Source organism: Trachemys scripta, chromosome 15 (assembly GCF_013100865.1).
Source record: "Trachemys scripta elegans isolate TJP31775 chromosome 15, CAS_Tse_1.0, whole genome shotgun sequence".
NCBI lineage: Eukaryota > Metazoa > Chordata > Testudines > Emydidae > Trachemys > Trachemys scripta.
Genome location: NC_048312.1, coordinates 15,704,104 through 15,723,470, shown reverse-complemented (window position 1 = coordinate 15,723,470; position 19,367 = coordinate 15,704,104). Strand labels below are relative to the sequence as shown.

General features: G+C 38.4%; 1 protein-coding gene across 4 annotated transcripts in view; it reads right to left on the bottom strand.

Annotated features, from left to right (window-relative positions):
* Positions 1 to 1,824: 1,824 nt before the first annotated feature.
* Positions 1,825 to 19,367, bottom strand: part of GOLGA3 (golgin A3) — a 38,974-nt gene continuing 21,431 nt past the window's right edge. For all 4 annotated transcript variants that reach the window (XM_034790867.1, XM_034790870.1, XM_034790868.1 and 1 more), the window contains 13 exons: positions 18,768 to 18,845; positions 17,831 to 18,094; positions 16,953 to 17,047; positions 15,725 to 15,941; positions 14,437 to 14,580; positions 13,040 to 13,237; positions 11,663 to 11,779; positions 11,351 to 11,490; positions 9,913 to 10,045; positions 9,545 to 9,667; positions 8,503 to 8,667; positions 7,277 to 7,440; positions 1,825 to 6,249 (listed from right to left, as the gene is read on the bottom strand). In XM_034790867.1, the coding sequence (XP_034646758.1) occupies positions 6,042 to 6,249; positions 7,277 to 7,440; positions 8,503 to 8,667; positions 9,545 to 9,667; positions 9,913 to 10,045; positions 11,351 to 11,490; positions 11,663 to 11,779; positions 13,040 to 13,237; positions 14,437 to 14,580; positions 15,725 to 15,941; positions 16,953 to 17,047; positions 17,831 to 18,094; positions 18,768 to 18,845 (2,046 nt within the window). In that variant the 3' untranslated portion in view covers positions 1,825 to 6,041. The remainder of the gene's footprint in view (positions 6,250 to 7,276; positions 7,441 to 8,502; positions 8,668 to 9,544; positions 9,668 to 9,912; positions 10,046 to 11,350; positions 11,491 to 11,662; positions 11,780 to 13,039; positions 13,238 to 14,436; positions 14,581 to 15,724; positions 15,942 to 16,952; positions 17,048 to 17,830; positions 18,095 to 18,767; positions 18,846 to 19,367) is intronic.

The window sequence follows — 19,367 nt, the reverse complement described above, 5'->3', positions numbered from 1 at the left end:
TGATTCAGTGATTGTTTCAGTGCCCACAACATACTTAAGCTAGATAAAACAGAAAATGTAAACAATCTGTGCCCCAAAAGAGCTTACTCTTTAAGACAGGCATAAGACTGGATACTGTATGAAACCCAGAAAAGGGACTAACATATAACTTCTTGTTTTATTAAGTATCACAAAAGCAGCAAGGCTGGAGGAGGAACCTGAAAAAGAAGAGGTTGGAGCTGGCTGTGGACAATGTATTGGTAATGGTGGACTCCTAGGGACATGGGGTTAGTTTTGGCCTATGTTTCAGAGTTTACTTGACCTGCTAGTTGATGGAATCCACTTTGCAGCTAAAGGGCTACCAGATTAATTGATAAGTTTCCTTGGAGTCTGGTTGTCTCCTGACCACTCAGTGGTGTCTGGCTCTGATTGAGTTTATAATTCTACAGTTGTTTTTAGTTTGCTCTTCTTGGATAGAAAGTAAATTTGTGTTTTTACAGCTATCCTTTCGCTAAAATAAAACTACCATTTTAAAAGTCTCCACCCACTTAAGAGGGCAGCAACCCTCTAAGAACCAATCACCGAACCAAGGTTTTTCTCCTGGAGACAAGGCTGAATTTTAACCCACTTTATGACATGGCTATCTAGCTTGGCCTCACACATATATAAATCTGAAACACAGACAGCTTGCACCAGATGCCTCTGAGGTGTCAGAGTGCCTTGGAATGAGCATCATTGGCAGAGTGGTGGGAAAGTGAGCCAAAGGGAAAAAACTAGAAAAGGGGTGAGAGGTGTAGAGACAGATGAATTAAATTTAGAATTCCTTTCATACCAGCTAATTTTAACATACATCAAATTAAACATTTTAAGCACCTGGCAGACAAATGTAGAAAATAAGTTTTAGTTTCCTAGGGCAACATTTCATCATGAAAGCTGATTTTTTGACTATCAATTATTTTTGAACTACAAATTGTCTTCTCTAAAACTACACCCACTACTTGTTCCTGTCTGTGTTACAGAAGTGATGTGCTAGGAAAAAATCTTGTAACAAAGTTTTTAATTAAATGTATGGTTTTGTCTGCAAGGTGGACAGATCATGCATCAAAGTGTTCTTTGAGAGCCATTCAAAATTATTTTAGTAAACATAACTGCTGTCCACTGTGAATAGTACACCATTTCAAAAAAGAAGTGATGTCAGGCTTCATTCATGCTAGCCAGCACAGCTGTAAGACCTGAAATCATATTAAAAACGTTATTGTAGGACAGTTTCAGGACACAGTCAGTTAATGCTAGGACCTGTATGGACAAGGCATGTATAGCATATCTACCTTGAGAGTTTATAGGGATTGTACAGGCATGACACTACAATAAACCAGCCAGTGTGTACAACTTTAAATGAGAGGCCTTGAAGTAGAGGTTGACAACATCCCTTTAACTTACACTGTTTAATGCTGAAAGCAAGGTACAGTCATTTATTAGTTTCTTTTCATTTCAAATTTCTGTATTTAAATTAAAATCATTGACATTTCCCGACTGTTTAGTTTTGTACATTTGACTTCAAATGTCAGCAAAATCCAGCCAAGACAGATGCACCCCACTTATTTTTCATCATTCCTGACATGTTCAGCACACTCTCAATAAATTAAATATAATGGAAACATAATTACAATGAATCTTAAAACATTTAAACTATTGATTGTAAAGCAATATACAATAAAATATTCCTTTAAAATAAACAGATCTTTTTAAAAAGTTTCTGTACAGCATCTTTAGAATTTTATATATAAAAAAGTTTACTGCAAAAAAGTGTACTAATTTCACTATCAAAGTAAAAACATGAAACCCTTTACCAAAAATAGTTTATTGCACAAAACTTTTAAGGATTTCCTATGCACACCTTAATTTTTTTTAATTACATGCTTTGTAAGGTCATAATCATTAGTTGTACATAGTATAACTCCTCCCTCCCCTGGGTTATCCACTCAGAAACTTTGTGAAATGACAATGTTTTTATAAATACAATTGAATTAGACAGTAGATGACTGAAAATCACGTATAAAACATGACAGCGTTTCTTTTACAATATTTAGAACGTTTCCCTCCCATCTGGCTAGCATTAATGGTTACTCTGGGCTGTCACTGCTTTCATAATGAAAACACTGTATCCATAAAAAAGGCTTCTGGTCACTGGGGGTATGACATGCAAGAATTCACACCTCACTCCCAAAATTGACATAAACATACATCACCAGTTTGTGCATCTATTAAACCAGTAGTGAATTTGCTATCTTAGAATCAAATTTATATTGCCCAGATTAATCACCATCAATGCACCCTGGGGGATATCTTAATTGCTGTTAAACCCTCACAACACTGAATTTCACTTATATGAGGAGGAATATACAATACATGAATGTATATGCCCTAGATAGAATTTCCATTCTGGGCACTTATACTATACTCCTTACACACATGAAACTCCCACAGATTTCAATAGGGGTATTGCCTGAGTGAAGAGTATGGGATCAGACTCTTTTCACAAGAAGAGGAAGGACTGAGTTGACCACCTAATGTGGCACACAAAAATTTCCAAGTAACCTGGAAGACAATGGAATTAAACTTCATGCAAAATACAACACCAGAGACTAACTACAGAAGCTTCCTTCCAACATAGGTTTAAACAGACAACTGGGAAATTTTCTTCAAAAAAGCAAAAACAATACATGGTTTTGAAAAATAATGCTGCAGCCTTTACCACCTTATTACGTAGTAATTTTTTTTACAATACAGCAACATTTATTTCTCTTTCATCATTAAAACTTGGCTGGGGAAGTAGCAACTACTAGGAGTGAGGAAACATACATAGAAATTACATTCCATTGCAGTGCAAAACCACAGCAAAAATAGATCCCTTTGAGATTATTCCTTTAGTTTCTAAAAGCACACCAATGTTAATGAGGCACTGATTTTCTTCTTAATTATTTGTCAGTGCTCTTATACATGCAGGAGGGACCAGGATTTTTATTCCCACTCCTAGGTTTTACTGGCCTGAGAAACAAGAGATCTGAGACTGCTGTGGAGACATTATGCTGAGCCCCAGGGTGGAACGGAGAACCTTTTAAAAAACAATCACCACCTCTCTGAATTAAGGAATAAGGTTGAAGGGCTCTAAAGTGAAGGCTTGGACCTGTAATGTGCCGAGCATCTCCTAGGATATGCTGAATTCCCTCAACTCCTGCTGACTTCACAAGGAGTAGGATGTCCTCAGCACTTCATAGAGTTTAGCACCCTCAAGTGTCATCCACCCCTTTTAGGTCCCAAGGAAGGGTTTTGTTTTTGTTTTGTAAAGGGTGGTGAATATAAATTAAAGGAACAAGGAGTATGATATCTTAAGGGTCTAAAAAAGGAAACTGGTTACCCTCAGAGACAGGTTGGTTGAGTAAAGGGGAAATCAATTTTCACATAACAAATGTACAGAGCCGTCCCTTGGGTACGGTGAATCAGGACGACCACTCCAGGCCCCGCGCTTTGGGGGGCCCCACAGGCCAGTGTGATTGGCCGGTGTGGTCGGTCCCAGAAGTGATGGGTCGGTCCCAGAAGAGACAGATTCGTCACTTCCGCCCCAGGCCTGCACCTCCATAGGGACGGCCCTGCTAATGTATCTCTTTTCTTAAGAGGAAAACTATACACTTAAGGCTACTTTGCTGTATTAATATACACTGATGTCTTTTAAAGCGGTCATAAGAAAGATGCAGCATTGCCCTGAAAAAGGGTGCATTATGATAACTAGTACAATACAAATCTCAGATAAATGCTTTGGCTGTACAAATGTTGCCAAACTTACAAATTAAAACATAATGGATTCTTAACCTGTAGATAATGCATTTTGTCACACAGAACAGTAATATTAACCCTGCACAAATGGTATTTTACTTAAAAACCTGAACATTTGATACGTTTTTTGCACTGAATATATTAGTCATTATGTAGTTTTAACTTGATCAATTAACAATACAGTATTTTTATTTTTTCCTCAGAGCACAATATACAGGCAGCTTAAAGGACACGAACAGCAGCAAAATTAGTCAGTACCATTACTCTGTAAAATAAGACTTAAGTAGTATATAAACATTAGCACATCTGGGAGAGTCAGTAAAGCTTTTGGCTTTTTTCAAAACAGTTCAGTAATCCTACATGATTGGCAACTAATGCCACATTAAAGCATTCCTTCCCTCTCAAACCCGAAATCCTTGACTTTTAACTTTAATATCAGTCCTTCATATTTTATTTTAGCAAAAAGATAAGATATAATCCAATACTGGAGTTTTACAGTCAGTCAGTTTAGACACTGTTGTAGTACAAGCTGTTCATCAGGATTAGAGCTTGAGTAAAAGGGGTTTAGAGAACTAAATTTTGAGATAAAAGGTAAATTGGTTTGTTTTAGCTTTTTATTTTTATTTTAAAGATATTGCAAAAAAGCAGCCCTCTCAGAGGAAAGATAACTGCCTTTCTAGAAAAAGATGGGTTTTGACCATCTGCAGAACAGAGATAAGGATGATAATGTGTCTCAGTATATGCAAAAATCTAAGTACCAAACAATCCTTATCGCACAAGAACCTCATCAGTTTTTTCAGTAATTTAATCTACTTGTATTGATTGGTCAAAAAAATCCAAACTACAGAGCATGTAACTGTCCCTATTTTCTATATCTTTCAAGAAAAACAAAAAGTACATGTATGTACGTGAGCATCCACTGATTCCTCTAGATGTAAGTTTGTCATGTGCAAAGTGTGATTCAGACTGTAGAGTAGGCAAAACAAAGCATCGGTGTTACTTCTAGAGGAATGAGGAGGAAGGGATGACCCTATCCGGGCACTGTCAACAGGACAGGGATGTGATCAAAGGAGAAATGACTCTAAGGCAGTTGCTTCAGTCATCTTGCATTAAATTGAACAGGGTGCCTTTGCAAGGAAGGCTGCAGTAGTGCCAATGCTCCCATTCATAAACAATATGCATCTACTTGGGAGCGGGATGAGAAAAGTTAAAGCTAATGAAAATAAAAATAATTTTATAGGCATATCATTTTGTCTTTAAGATACAAATAAAATAGTTACATTTCTAAAATCTCTGGTTTTTTGGGCTAGTTTCTTTAAGGACTATGTACAATGTTTTCCAACAGTAAACTTAAATGTCATACATTAAAACAATGACAGTAACAAAAACACCCATGTCAATCTTAATTTACTGTATAAGCATATTAAAACAGGTCAGATGATTATTATTTATATACATACCCTGTACCGGGGATGTCTTCTTCAGAAATTAACTAAAAAGGTGCAAAAAAAGCATTTGTGCAGTGAAACAAAGCTCCCCACTGGCCTGAGAATGCAAGAGGGAAATCAGGCACTCCAGACAATGTCCTGGGCAAACATTGCCAAAGAAAGTTACTGGTCTGCACTGACCAACTTTCATAGTCCATTTCTTTTAATATAGGGCAATGGTGCTTGTCATAACTAGAGACAGGCTTGAACCAAAATCTGAAATCCGGACACCTACAGCCTTAATTCAAGAGGGTGGAGGTTTTGGATTCAGATTCCCAAGCCTGACCCAGTGCCTATGGTTGGAACTGGAAAAAGACTTACTTTTCCAGATACGATTTGGATGCAGCCCAAGATGGTGAAAAATTTGAGATAATCTGATGTTGCAAGATTACAGTGATTCCTTAACTAAATTAAACAAATCCAGATCCAGAATCTAACACTGTCTTCTTGGCCTCTCTCTGTAATAATTCAGATTTTTTTAACCCTTCCTCTGAATTTCTGCCTAGACTCATAAATGGGCCAAATTTATCATCTGTCCCCAACATGGATTTCACTACTTCAGTGAGATGAAACCATCCCTCACAGGAAACCTTAATACAGCATGGTCTGCAATGAATGTTTTACTGATTCCTTGAAACCATTCATTTGCTCTGCTTTTGCCTTTAACAAAGAAATCCACTGAAACAAATAATGATAAAGATTCCTGTACACGCTTAAAGCAGTTGTGATGAAAAACAATGGTCATTGTTTCAACGCTTCTTTGTCACCAGCATTGTGATTCTGTTCTTTTATGTCCACAGCAGGAATTTCCTGCTCGCCTGATGCTGTTGCAGGACAGGTAGAAGTTAGGTCCATTAATTGCCCTTCGATCTGAGTCCATGAAGACATTGATTCATGTACTGTTATGGTGTGTTCCTCCATCTGACGCTGAAGGCTGTCCATTTCTTGCCTTTTGAAAATGGTGGGAGAGACAGCGGAAATATCAGTTGAAAGTTAATCACAAAAAAAAAAAAAAAAAGGCATGATTGATTCATTTCAATCATTTCTGAAGTCTGATATCTACCCAAAATTACCTGAAGCATAATAGAAACACAATGCACTTATATATGGGAACTGAGAGTCAGTCTATGCTGAAAACTTACACTGCATAGCTAATGTCTCAGAGATGTGGATTTTTCACATCTCTAAAAGACATGAGTTAAGCCAATCTAACCCCTGGTGTAAACAACACTAGGTCAACAGAAGAATTTTCCCATCAACCTAGCTACTGCCTCTCAAGGAGGTGGATTAACTACAGTGATGGGAGAGCACCCATCCCGTTGCTGTAGTGACACTGAAGCACTACAGCAGTGCAGCTGCGGTGTTTTAACTGTAGACATTGCCTAAGTCTCCAAGAAACGCAGGATTCTTAATCCCTGGGCTGGGAGCAACATGGAGAGGATACACTTAGTCCAAAGAGAGAGAGCAACATTGCAGTGTGCTCTCTTCCATACATCCCCCCTGGTCAGGCATGAAGCAGAACTGTAACCTCAGTGGAGGCATTTAACCTTCCCAAGCAGCTGGGTGACAGCAACTTGGATGTACATTATACTAACATACTGACATGCTGGAGAGCAAATAATGCTGGAATAAATAAATAAAGTGGAAGAAGAAGGGGCAGAAAGCAATAGAGAATAAGGAACAGACAAAAACCTTAGCACACTCAATCAACCTGCCATCCCAGAATCTGCTTTGGATAGGGAGGGAGTGTAGCTCTCTTAGCAATACAGCTCACTTGGGAGTTTTGTAGGGTGAGATATGAAAATTGCTACAAAAATGAAAACGTTTAATGAACATTCTATAGCAGACAGGAATCCAGGCAGCACATCAAAGATAAACTAACACAAGGGTCACCTTCCAGATGCAGACTAGTGGCAGACTTTAAAAAATATTTTTAATACTAAATAACGTGGTTTAAAAAAAAAAAAGTGTCATACTTTAGTTGGCGGAGACAGCTGTTCAGGTTTTTTAAAGGCTCCTTGCTCACAGCTGTTGGTGGTTTCAATAGCTCTTCTAGCAGCGCAGCAGGGACTGGACAGTCAGGAATCTTCACTGGAGTCACCGGATTTGAAGAATTAATCTCTCCCTTCAGTTCCTTCTTCTGTTTAAAGGAAAAACAAAAAACCCAAACAGAAACAGAATAAAAACACGTTCCTCGATGTCACTCTTGCCACAGAGGAACAGTGTTAAATCCTGCTCCATATCTACATACTTGCATGGTGGTCAGAGTTCAGAGGATAATAGAAGGTTACTCAAAGAGTAGGCTCAGCTACATAACAGACTGAATCAGTCCAGTTTGTCAGTCATACTTGTGGGTAAACAAATATATTCTAGACAGGTAGGTGAGGTGGAGTCAAAAGTTCTTCAGTTCTATATACTAGATAAGAGGGACAGTCTCTAGTCAAGATTTCATACTATTAAGGGACCAATGAATAGGCAACTGAGACAGTATGGAGTTAAATTAATTGCCGTCAATTAATTGTCAACAGTTCAGACAAAATACTGGCATAGGCATTTTGGGCTAGGCTGATGGGACTAATTCTCAACCTGTAATCAGTGGATCACCAGTGATCTGCAAAACCCTTCCTGCTGTTCTCAAGGTGAAATATTTTGATAATCAAATACTGGGAGATTGGAAGGGGAGTTGGTCCATGAAAGATTCTCTTACTAAGTAGTCAGCAGAAATAAAAAGAGAGAGAATCACTGCTACAGTACCTTTCTTCATAAGTACTAAATATGAGAACTAGTGAAGAAGCCATTAACTGTTGAAAATATGAGTGAAAGAGACCAGAAAGGACTTGAACAGACTGCATAAGCATGTGCCCTTTAAGGGATTATCTAAAGGAATGAAAATTTGCCCACCATTTATTATTTCTCTCTCTCCTTTTTTGGTTTGTTGCATTGAATCAACATGTGAATACAACATGTTGCTTCAATACACAGAAAGAAAGACATTCTGCTGAAAGAGAAGTGAACTCCCTGTTTACAAACCAGCAAATCCCCCAGGAATTACTATTTAAAAAATAAGAAAGCCACTGATCACCACGTGTAATTCTGACATTATGGTTGTATCAGGGTTCTCATGAAGTTATGCTACAGAAAACTTTGTTCCCATGTCACATTCCAATTATTTTAAAATAAAGTATTTTTCCTACTTAAATACCTTCTTCATCTTGCCATGTTTCAGGTCTGTCTTCAGCTGCTGGTTCTGCTGCAGCAATGTCTTCATGCTGTTCTTCAATTCAGTCACTTTAGCCTGAAGCATGAACTTGTCCTTCTGAGTCATTGACAGATCTTCCCGCACCATCTCCAACTCGGTCTTGATATTCTAAAGAATGAAAAATTAACCGTTAAAGAAGCTTAAAAACAATGTGAGGGAAACAGTCTAAAGTGGAAAATTCCAGCTTATTAGTATAGTGTTCATATTTTAAACTGCTAAAAACCATTTAACTGCAAGCTGAATGGCTCTAGAGGTTTTATATATTCTACTAGTTTAAATATTTCAATTACTTGCTAAATTCTGAAGTCAGATGCCAGTTTAGGATATGCCACTAATATAAGCCATAAACATTTAATTCAATGTATTATCTTTTGAAAGTGTGTTATAGGACAACTTATTTAAACAGCATATTCTTGCTCCTCCTTGCAGTGATAGATACTAGCATCATTTAAACTATGATCTATAAGTTCTACAGTACCTATTCCTATCAAGTCATTTGTTCGATAATTCCCCAGTGCAAGGTTTCTTGAAGGGGCACTGTCAAGTGAAGTTTAGATTTAGGTTTTGTAAAAAGTAAGTTTTGACAAGACCCAACAGAAATATTTCCATCGTTTCTTTAATTTCAATAGTAATTACCGCCCCCCTACACCACACTCCATTGCTATTATTTGCAAACTGAGCACAGCATTGTGTTCATGCAGAAGAACCAGAAAGTGACGCCAATTAGAAATATATGACTAGCCTATGCTGATTGTCCAAGCTTGTTTCAGTACAAAAAGCAAACACAATAATGAAATAAAACTCAAAAAAGTCTCTCAGTTTTAATCATCTACAGTTTTATATGCAACACTGGTACAGTAGTTTACTTTTTAAGCTTATAGTATCCCTCTAAGTGTTATCCTACTAAGTATCTCCTCCCCTATTGTAGATTTACTCTTCAATGAAAACACCTGTCTATCAGAGTCATACAGGCCAGATCAAGTACCTGTAATACTAGCTGTATTCCTTCTAACTCCTTTTGACTACGTTGCTCAGTCATATCCAACTGGTGCTTCATCGTTTGTATTTCTCTCTCCTTCTGCTCCACCTCCCATTTGAGGTCTTCAACCTAGGGGGGCGGGGGGGGGAGGGAGGAAAGTACCTTAAAATTCACTACAGGAGCAATCAATCACAAATTTGATGAGTATTTTAATGGTTATTTATTTGTTGCAAACATCTCCCACTTTTTAGACTGCTGATTAAAACAAAATCATACAAAAATTGCCAACTGAGGTGTGAATTAAACCACCTGTTTCATGCTCCTGAATAAGACATATGTAGTATGGGAGTAAGGAATTAACTAGAAGATTTTACCTCTTGGTTTTCTACAGGCTGTTTGCTAAGTTGTTCATCCAACTGTTTCTGTAGAAGCTGGAGTTGAGACCGGGCTTCTGCCAACTCTTGCTGGAACTGAGATACTTCTTGAGAATGTTTCCGATCCTCAACCCTAGAATGGAAGTGGCAGAAAACCTCAAAATTGCCATTATCTGTACTTTTATCTCTTTATAATATAACAGATATGGCTAATAAGATGAAATATTTAACAGTACGTGATATAGATTATCAGCTTGAGGCACAAAATAGTTTGCTGCTAATTTTATTAAACAAAGTCTGGTGAACTATTTTTTGACAGGCTTTGTCTATATGCTCACCTTTGGATTTTAGCCAAAAGACAGAATTTCAATAAGATACATATATTGTTATATAGCTACATACTGTACTTCTTGACAAATGTCTTGATGGCTGATAATATTTCATATGAAGGGAAAGCTGTTAGTAGGATATTTTAAAAGAAGCAGTTTCCCATATTGATCCATTCTGGCATTGATGTCAGTGTTATCTGCAGGACTGAGGCTGTGAGATGACAAGTTAATTCTATGGTGGAGGGAGGAATAGGCCTGGTCTACCCACAGTTTTTGTACTGGTATATCTATTTCAGCTGGGGTGTGATTTCTTACCAAAATAGTTATATGGGTACAACTCTTAACGTGGTCACAGTTATACCTGTATAAAAGTGCTTATACTGGCATAGCTTATTCCCCTTCTCACATTGGAATAAACTATTCCATCCACAGTGGATGGACCTATACTGGTATAGTTAAAGAAGTACGACGTGTGCTTAGCCTTAAGGAAGTTATTTGACATTTTAAAAAAAAAAGCATTATTCCGAAGAGCTCAAAATCCTGTTAGCAGCTTCACTGAGGTCTTGTACTTCAAATTTTCACATCCTGCATTCTAAGGTTGTTCCACTGAAGACACTGGAACATGATGGAATAACCAGTATGTTCAACAGCAAACAGCCAGTTCAAATTCCCACATAACAAAACAATTTAGTATATACCAAGAAAGTGGATAGTCAGTTGAAGCCTCATTTGCTTATCAAGGTCATCCTGCAATTAAGGTCTCAGGGCTGTGCAACAGAGTCAAGATATTGAGTAGAGTGTTAAGTTCATCTAGTCTATGAAGCAGGGTTCATCTGTATCAAAACTGTAAGAAGTGCAAGTGAAATGGTCTGAAGAAGGTGTACCCCAGATATAGTAAAAGAATCATGAGACAGAAAATAGACACGTTTTTGCAAGCAGTGCACACTTGTGGCAAGTGATAAGACTCAGACAGGACTAATTCCACACAGAGGGCCAAAGCCAAAAATTCAAATACATAAGTAGTTCTTAGATTTCTTAATAGATTGCAACCATTTTATTCACCTTGTTCTAAGAAACTTAGTGTGTAGGATATGTTATTGTGTACTTACTGTAGTTTGTCTGCTTCAGCCTGAAGGGCTTGGACAAGCAGTTCTTTGGCTTGTAGCTCTTTCTTAATTTCGCTCAGCTCAAGAACAGCAGCTCTATAATGACGACGGTTATGTGCTGCATCTACTTTGGCTGTCGCAACCTACAGATGCAAAACAGACAGCTTCTCTTCATTTGATCAGTATTACAGGATTATAAAAAGGTAGAGATGATACATGGGTGAGACATGCGCACACAAAACAGAATTTGCTACTTATTCAATATTTTGTATTTAAATCACCTATGAAGTAATAAAGCAGAATCCGAGCCCTTACCTGCTCTTTAAGGTTATTAACTTTTGACTTTTCTCTTTCTAAGGCAGTCTGTAAGGCTTGAATAAGTTGTTTCATTTGCTGATCCTCCTCCTCTTTACGCTTTAGGACTGCTTGAACCTATGGTATCACAAAACCAGAGGTTCAATGGCACAACACAGGGTCTGTGCACAACGTCCAGAAGATTTGGGGTAGGGGGATGGGGGTAGAGGGGAAAAAAAGGCAGTAGTACCTATTCTGACTAGTGAAGTATTGTTCATTTGCATGCAGTTGTGTGTAAGACATGAAGTGTTAACTATTTTTTAAAAAAAGAAGGTTTAGGGTTATTAAAAGGCTGGCTTTGAATAAGATATTAGTCCTGTTCTTAGGTATAATTTTAATCATTCATTCAAACACTTTGGGTCAACTTTCCCCCCCCCACCCGGACCTAGAGCTGGGTGCACTGTAGAAACATGCCTTATCTAGTGAGGGGGTCAGTGCCTCTCCTTGCACAACTTGCATAGCCTTGAGAGTCTAATGATGCTTTTAAGTTGACTCCCTCGGATGGAAGAACTGTTGTCATGACAGAGTCTCAAGGGCACTGGGGAATGAGGAAAACATGGGAATTCTCAAAGTTCCAACAGAGATGGAGGAAGGTCCCTCCACCCCAACTCCCCCATTGGAGGTGGTGGAGAATTACAAATGTTGAGTTATTTAACTTTCAGAATTCAATACAGTAGGGTGCAGACAGTACCTACTTTTCAGAAACAAAAAATGCCACAAAACCTTCCAAAGGAAGTAAGTAACATGAAATTTATTAGGTATGTGGATCTTTTCTGCACATTTTAAAGATCCCATGGCACCTATGAAAGAGTAAGAGTTTGTCTGAGAATCCTTGGCAAAACTTCCCCTCCCATTACTGCTATTCACTCTCACTGCACACTGCTCTCTCACCCCTGAAATGGCTATATTTCAGTGATGGTGAATGCAGATTGGAGATGGGGGGGAAAGTGCTATATTGACATAAATATTAAAATTAGTAAGAACATCAACAATGATATCAGATCTTTATGTGGTACAAGGTATATGTTAACAAGAGCTGTATTAAATTTGCCACTTTCATTTTTGCAAATTTTTGTTAATGTTTTCATTGAGAAAGTTCTTAATTTAACCCAGCAGGAATTTTTTTTTTTTTTAATAACATGTCTCCCATACCTATATTATTATTCTAATATAAGCTACATGAGACCAGGACCTGGAGAAAGCACACCATTTCTTTAAACACGTGTTTTGAATGAAAATCTATAGACATAATCCAGTCCCTGTACCTTCTGCAATCAGAAGAATATTAGCCTTCTCTTCTAAAAAATGCCACATCAAAAAGTCAAATGCTTTGAATACCTGGAGATTCAGCTGTACCAGGTCTGCCTCTCTCTTTGCTAGTGCTGTTTCTAGGATCTTGTTGTGCTCCCGCAAAGCAGTGTTAGACTGACCAAGACCAGTGAGCTTCCCTCGTTCATGTTCCAGTTCGAGGGCCAACTTCTTGTTTATTTCTTCTAAACGTTTTATCTTCCTCTTGAAACCTCTAGATTCCTGAAGCTGCAACCAAAAAAAATAAAATCACAATATTATTGCCATAATCAGTTGTGAGGTAGACTCATCAAACATGATGATTGCTTTGTGCATATGATGTTAAATTTTCCAGCTTTCACAATAGATGCTTCTAAAATTTAGTTCAACCAGATTCTTATTCTGATTTTCTTCAGGAGATTAAAATGCTGGCTAGAAGTAGAGGACATAACTACTATCCATAGGAGAAGAAAAGAAGGGATGAGCTACTGATGGTAGAGAGGTCAATCCTGCATATTTCTAGTGCCACCTTAGAATTTCAACAGTGAATTAATGGGAGTCCTGGGTACTCAGCATCTCTTGACCAGGCTTAGTTGGCCTCTTTCATGTAGGAGCTTCTTTTCTTTCACCCCTACTCTTTTTTTCCCTGTATTATAAGTAGGGCTCCATGTTTGTCACGGAGGTCGCGGTTCCACGACCTCCGTGACTTCTGCAGCCGCCAGTGTGGCTGACCCTAGGGCTGCCCAAGCAGCTGGCTCCAGGGCCAACTGCTCAAGTGGCCCCGGGGACAGTCACACCAGCCGCTGCTGGAATGGTTCTGCAGCCAGTCCCTGGGGCGGCCCGGCAGTCAGCTGCACGGACCACGGCTGGAGCGGCCCTGGGGCCAGCTGCACCGGCTGCTGCTCAGGCAGTCCCCAGGCAGCTAGCCTGAGGACCGCCTGAGCAGTGGCTGGTGCGGCTGGCCCCAGGGACTGCCTGAGCAGTAGTCTCTGAGGCGGCCGGAACAGCCGCTGCTTGGCAGCCCCAGGCAGCTGGTGCCAGTGGCCCCGACCCCCATCAGCAGCGCCCCCCGCCAGGGCTCCCCCAGCAATGGCCTCTGGGGTGTCCCCTCAGCAGCATCCCCACCCCCAAGATTTAGTTAGGTGTATTTATAATATAAATCAGGGACAGGTCATGGGCTGTGAATTTTTGTTTATTGCCCGTGACCTGTCCATGACTTTTACTAAAAATACCATTGAATAAATCCTACTATTAATGATAAGGGCCCAATAAAACCATGAGGAGTTGGCAGCTTGCAGCAAAATTAGCAAGTGTGGTGGACACAATCTTCCCTTTGTAAGATTAGAACATACTTTCATTTTATTTGAACAGTTCAGTCCCAAATCCTCTTTTGCCCTCTGGGCTGTACACTGAACCTCCCTGTCTGCCAGGAAAGCTCAGGCAATTACCTCATCCTCAAGTTCAATCACTTTTTCCCTGTACTCCTCAAGCTCCTGGCTGGTGAGTGAAATTACTTCTTGCAGCTCTTTCTCCAACATCATCTTACTGTGGCTAACAGCCTGCAGCTCTGTCTCCAGAGCTTGAATCCTTTCCTAAAGACAAAGACATCAGAAGCCTAGTTAGTAAAACACTTGTTTTGCAGAAGCAACTGTTCTTTTTAACAAATTTATTCCTCCAACAGGTAGAAGTTTAAAGTGCTTATTATGTTTAATGGACAACATTTTGGGTCAGAAAAAACAAACACACAAACACACACACACACTTACTACATTTAACAGATTCATATTTTGCTATAATGGAAATTACTCTTTTTGCAATATAAGTCATATAAAAAGTCACATCTCTGCCTTGAGACGCTTGCATTCTTTCACTGACAGACACAATATACACAATAAGAGAACAGAATTCTTCACACAACATCAAAAAAGAGCTTTAGCATTTAAAAGCTATGGGGAAATAGTTGGATTTAAGGAGGGATTTGAAGGAGGACAGAGTGTTTGGTGCAAGCAAAGAAGAAACTATTAGTTAATAAGTAAAAAAAACTTCATTATATTTCAGTACAAGAAGAAAATACTGAAAACCTGCACTTAAATAACAGAAACATTAACAGGAATTCAGGGCTAAGGCTGACACTCCTTCTGAAGTGTAGCTATAACTGCGGGTTGGCTGTTTATTTTACTCATATATTCGGAGATTGCCAAAACATTTTCCTTATTTTTGATAAGGAAATTCTCTCACAGTTTGAGACACTGGCACATGGACTATAGGTCTGGAAATTGGACACTGGCAGTATCTTCACAATATTTAAATAATACTTTAAAGAAAACCACTTCTACAGTAAATAATAAATCAAGGCACACATTAAGTGAATTCCCCTATGACTGATAAGTAGCATATGGAATCTTTACTACAGATTTAAATACATGTTAAAGGGCAAGCTTCTAGTTTATTATAGTTATTAACTTTTTAAGTCCTGAAAGGAGATTTCACAGCTGGCTACAAGAATGAAGCTTTGTTGTTGGTATAAATTAATATAGCTACACAGAAAAACTTGCAGTGTTTTCAGTAGAAGGTAAAACCCTGTAAAATACAATCCTGCCCAGAGATGATCATCTCATTACCAAATTTTTTCTCTGTAGGATAAATGAACCTATAGGTAAGGTCATCTCTTTAAGTATTTAGTAGTATGCAAGAATCCTAACTCTCTACTAACAAAGTTACAGGACATCATCCTACATGGGAAGCCTGGTTATTTCCTCCATCAGCGATTTGTGCTTTTAGTTTGCTCAGCTCCACTTCAGAAGATTCCTTTGCAGTGAGGGCTTCCTGCAGCCGGCGGCTAAGAATGCCAACTGCATTCTCATAGGCTTTGTGTTTTGCCTTCATTTCTTTCTGTGCACTGGTCAAATCTGACCCCAGACGCTTCATTTTTTGTTTCTGTTCGGTGATGGCCCTAGAATGAGAAAGCACAAAGAGAACTCCCTAAAAACTGTATTGAACAATTAAACTTTTAGATTAACAAAACTCTATTGAGAGGTCATAGCACGATACTGATTCCCAAAGAAGCTATTTATTCCCAAAGTTCCATAAAATCAAACTGATATAAGAACTAAAGAATTGCTTTAGCACATAAACCATGTTTTTCAAATATTAAGGGACAATACCAAGTTGTTCACTCCACAAAATTAGTATATTAATTGCAGAAAGCCATTTTCTGATTTGATAGTAAGTCCTTGGCGATGCCACAGTTCTTGTGCATCAGCAACAAGAGAGTGCATGACTTGGGCAGTATTGCCGTAGACACGTGTAAATGAAATGGAAAACTACTCCTGAGTTTAACTTCTAGCATGAGAGCTTCTCCTTGTTTGTCAAACTCACTTTTGTGTAGGGCTGCACTGTACTTTTGCAGTGGTGGATCCTATAGTACTGCTCCCTTTCTCCTTCCCAATATCCATTTACATATGTCTACTTCCATCTCATTCCCATCACATCTACCACCACGGTAACACTTAATATTTGTGGTTTTCAATTTAGTGCTTATGAAAGGCGATATTGTTAAAAAATAAGATTTATTAGTGTTGCCATCTGTGTGGCAACTGCTTCGATATATACCAATTGCAAAATGCCACCTTTTGGTGAGCAATAGTTTGCTATTGGTACAATTTCAGGTGCCTTTGGCCTCATGCCATACACCACAAAGCTTGGTAATAAAGAGGAATGGTCAGAGGAGAGATCTGTGAACCTGAAACTCATGAGTTCCTGTCCTACCAACATCTTCCGTGTTCAGGCTACATTGAGGCACAGATGTTAAGTAGTTTATCCAGCTGTAAAATGGATATACAGCTGTCCTTCAAGGGTAGGGAAAAAACTAAACAGTAATTTTTGTACAGCACACTGAAGTAAAAAAGCACAATAGGAATAGTGAGTGCTACTATTATTCTGGCTATGTAAAAAGCTGACTTACTTTTTGGCTTCCTCTTGCATTTGTTCTACCTGTAGTTTTAATACCTCATTCACCTCAGCAAGAGATGTCATTTGTTCTTTATCAATCTGCAAAGACTTGAGGAGGAAAAAAAGGTGAGGGAGGAAGAATAAAAAAAAAAAAAGGGAGAAATTCGGTAACCACAAAAGAATTCCTCATTCCAGTTTGCCATATATATATATATATTAGACACACACACACACACACACACACACACACACACACACACTATCAGAATGTTAAAACAGGACTACTTTTGTATCTATTTGGCAACCAGGTAAGGTTTAGTTTAATATATCAACAACAAAGTAATGTGGTAATTTTCAAAACTATTTCCTTTTCTATATACAAGGATTGGGGGTGAAAGGGGAAGGATGTTTCCTTCCATGTACCAAACAGTCTCCTTCCCCATCCCTTTTTAATTCTAGTCACCATCCTGACATCTACAGACTGGGCAGTAGTCCCCTTAGCATATGCTAATACAAGTCCTTAACATGAAGGATTGTTGTTGAGCAAAATAAGACACTCTTAGCTCCCAGAGTTATCTCTGGGAGCTAAGAGTGTTGCCTCCAAAGCACATCTCTACCACACCTGCAGCCTAATTCTCCACTCTATTACTGGTATAAAATCAGTGTAACTCCATGACTTCAATATGGGTTAATATAGTACCAGTACATAGCAATACACCATCATTCAGTTTAACCATCAAAAGTAAGTAAAATACAACTGCCTTCAATATATATTTGGTAATCTTAGTTTAAAAGATTACTCCTAACTGAAACACCTCAATAATTAATAGGATTAGCTGCAGCTCAAATGTGTGTTATCCTTGATATAACTGCACTAGATTTACTCCTCACCTGTAGCTGTATCTCCATGTCATCCCGTTCTTTTTGCACTGACTGGAGATGGCTTTCTAACTCCACCATCTGCTGGTGAACCTGGGATACTTCCTTCTGAAGTCTTGAGCGTTCAACATCAATGGATTGCTTTTCACCTTGAAGTTTCAGTAGCTCCCGTTTTAATTCTTTCACTTCTGAATCCAGCCGCTTCTTTGTAGATTTCAATTCACTAATCAGCTGGTCCTTTGAACTTGCATCTCTTCGATAAGCTTCCACCATTACCTAGTGCACATGTCAGAATCAGAGAGATATCTACCAGGGCACAATTTCTAAAACAATTGTTGGACTAATAGGCAAGCAAACGGTAACAGTCAACAGTGCCACTATAGGGGACATCTGAAGTCCTGGTACATCTTAAGTTTAAAATTCTATATAATTCTATAATTCATATTCTATATAATTCCAAACAAGATTTGGAGTAAAACAAATTATTTCTTTTAAATTAAAATTCCCCAGGCCAACAGAATTTTATACAGTTGCATTAAATTTAAGATACTTGAAGAGTTACACAATTTTTTTTTATAAAAATGAATATTGTTGAAAAAGCTGTCACCTAGTACAAATGAACTAGAGAAATCTTAACTTGTAGGCCAAATGAAGTCCATGTGACAAATTTCCCAGACTTTAATGGGAACATGATTTGGCCTACGTGTCTGCTTTTATGTCAATTACAGTTTTTAAAAAAAAAAAAATCAATGTATAACCTACAGAAATATACCTCACATAATGAATTGTGTTACAACATTCCTTCTATTTGCTATAATGGCCTGTCAGTTAAATAACACCATTTTCATTAGGAAGTAAGATGCCATTAACCTATTAGTACATGCCTTCCCAGCAACACACAATCTTTGTTCATTTTGAATACAATTTTGAAATGGCTATTTATACCCACCTTTTGCTGTAGGAACTGCTCCTTTACTTTTTGGGTCTGTTTCTTCAGGCTGGCACTTTCCTGTTGCAGATTTTCCACCTATTAGAGAAAAATGCAGACATGTTGCCTTACTTGGATTACAAATTCTCTGAGCGGGAACTGTCTTTTTGTTATGTATATGCATAGTGCTTAGACTAACAAGGACCCTGATCCTGACTGTGGCATCAGACACTACCGTAATGCAAATAATAAAAATTGTTTTATACCTAAATAGTTGAGTCAGATTCAGAATGATAATCTTCCCAACGCCACCAACAAGGACACAGGATCTCCCATTATCTGGGCATGCATGTCTTAGAATACATCAGACTCTATATGGTGTATCCAGATGACACAGATTCTGGAGTTTACATGCTCAAGTTAAAAAATCAAAATAAATAGCAGGTGCTTCATAATGTATAGAGCTACAAAAATGTTTTCATACTGCATGTACCAGCAGAGATACTTTGGACTTCTGTGACCAAAACTGTCGAATCCCCTACCCTACCTTAAATGGGAAATCTTTGCTGGGTCCCATAAGAATGGCCATATTGGGTCAGACCAAAGGTCCATCTAACCCAG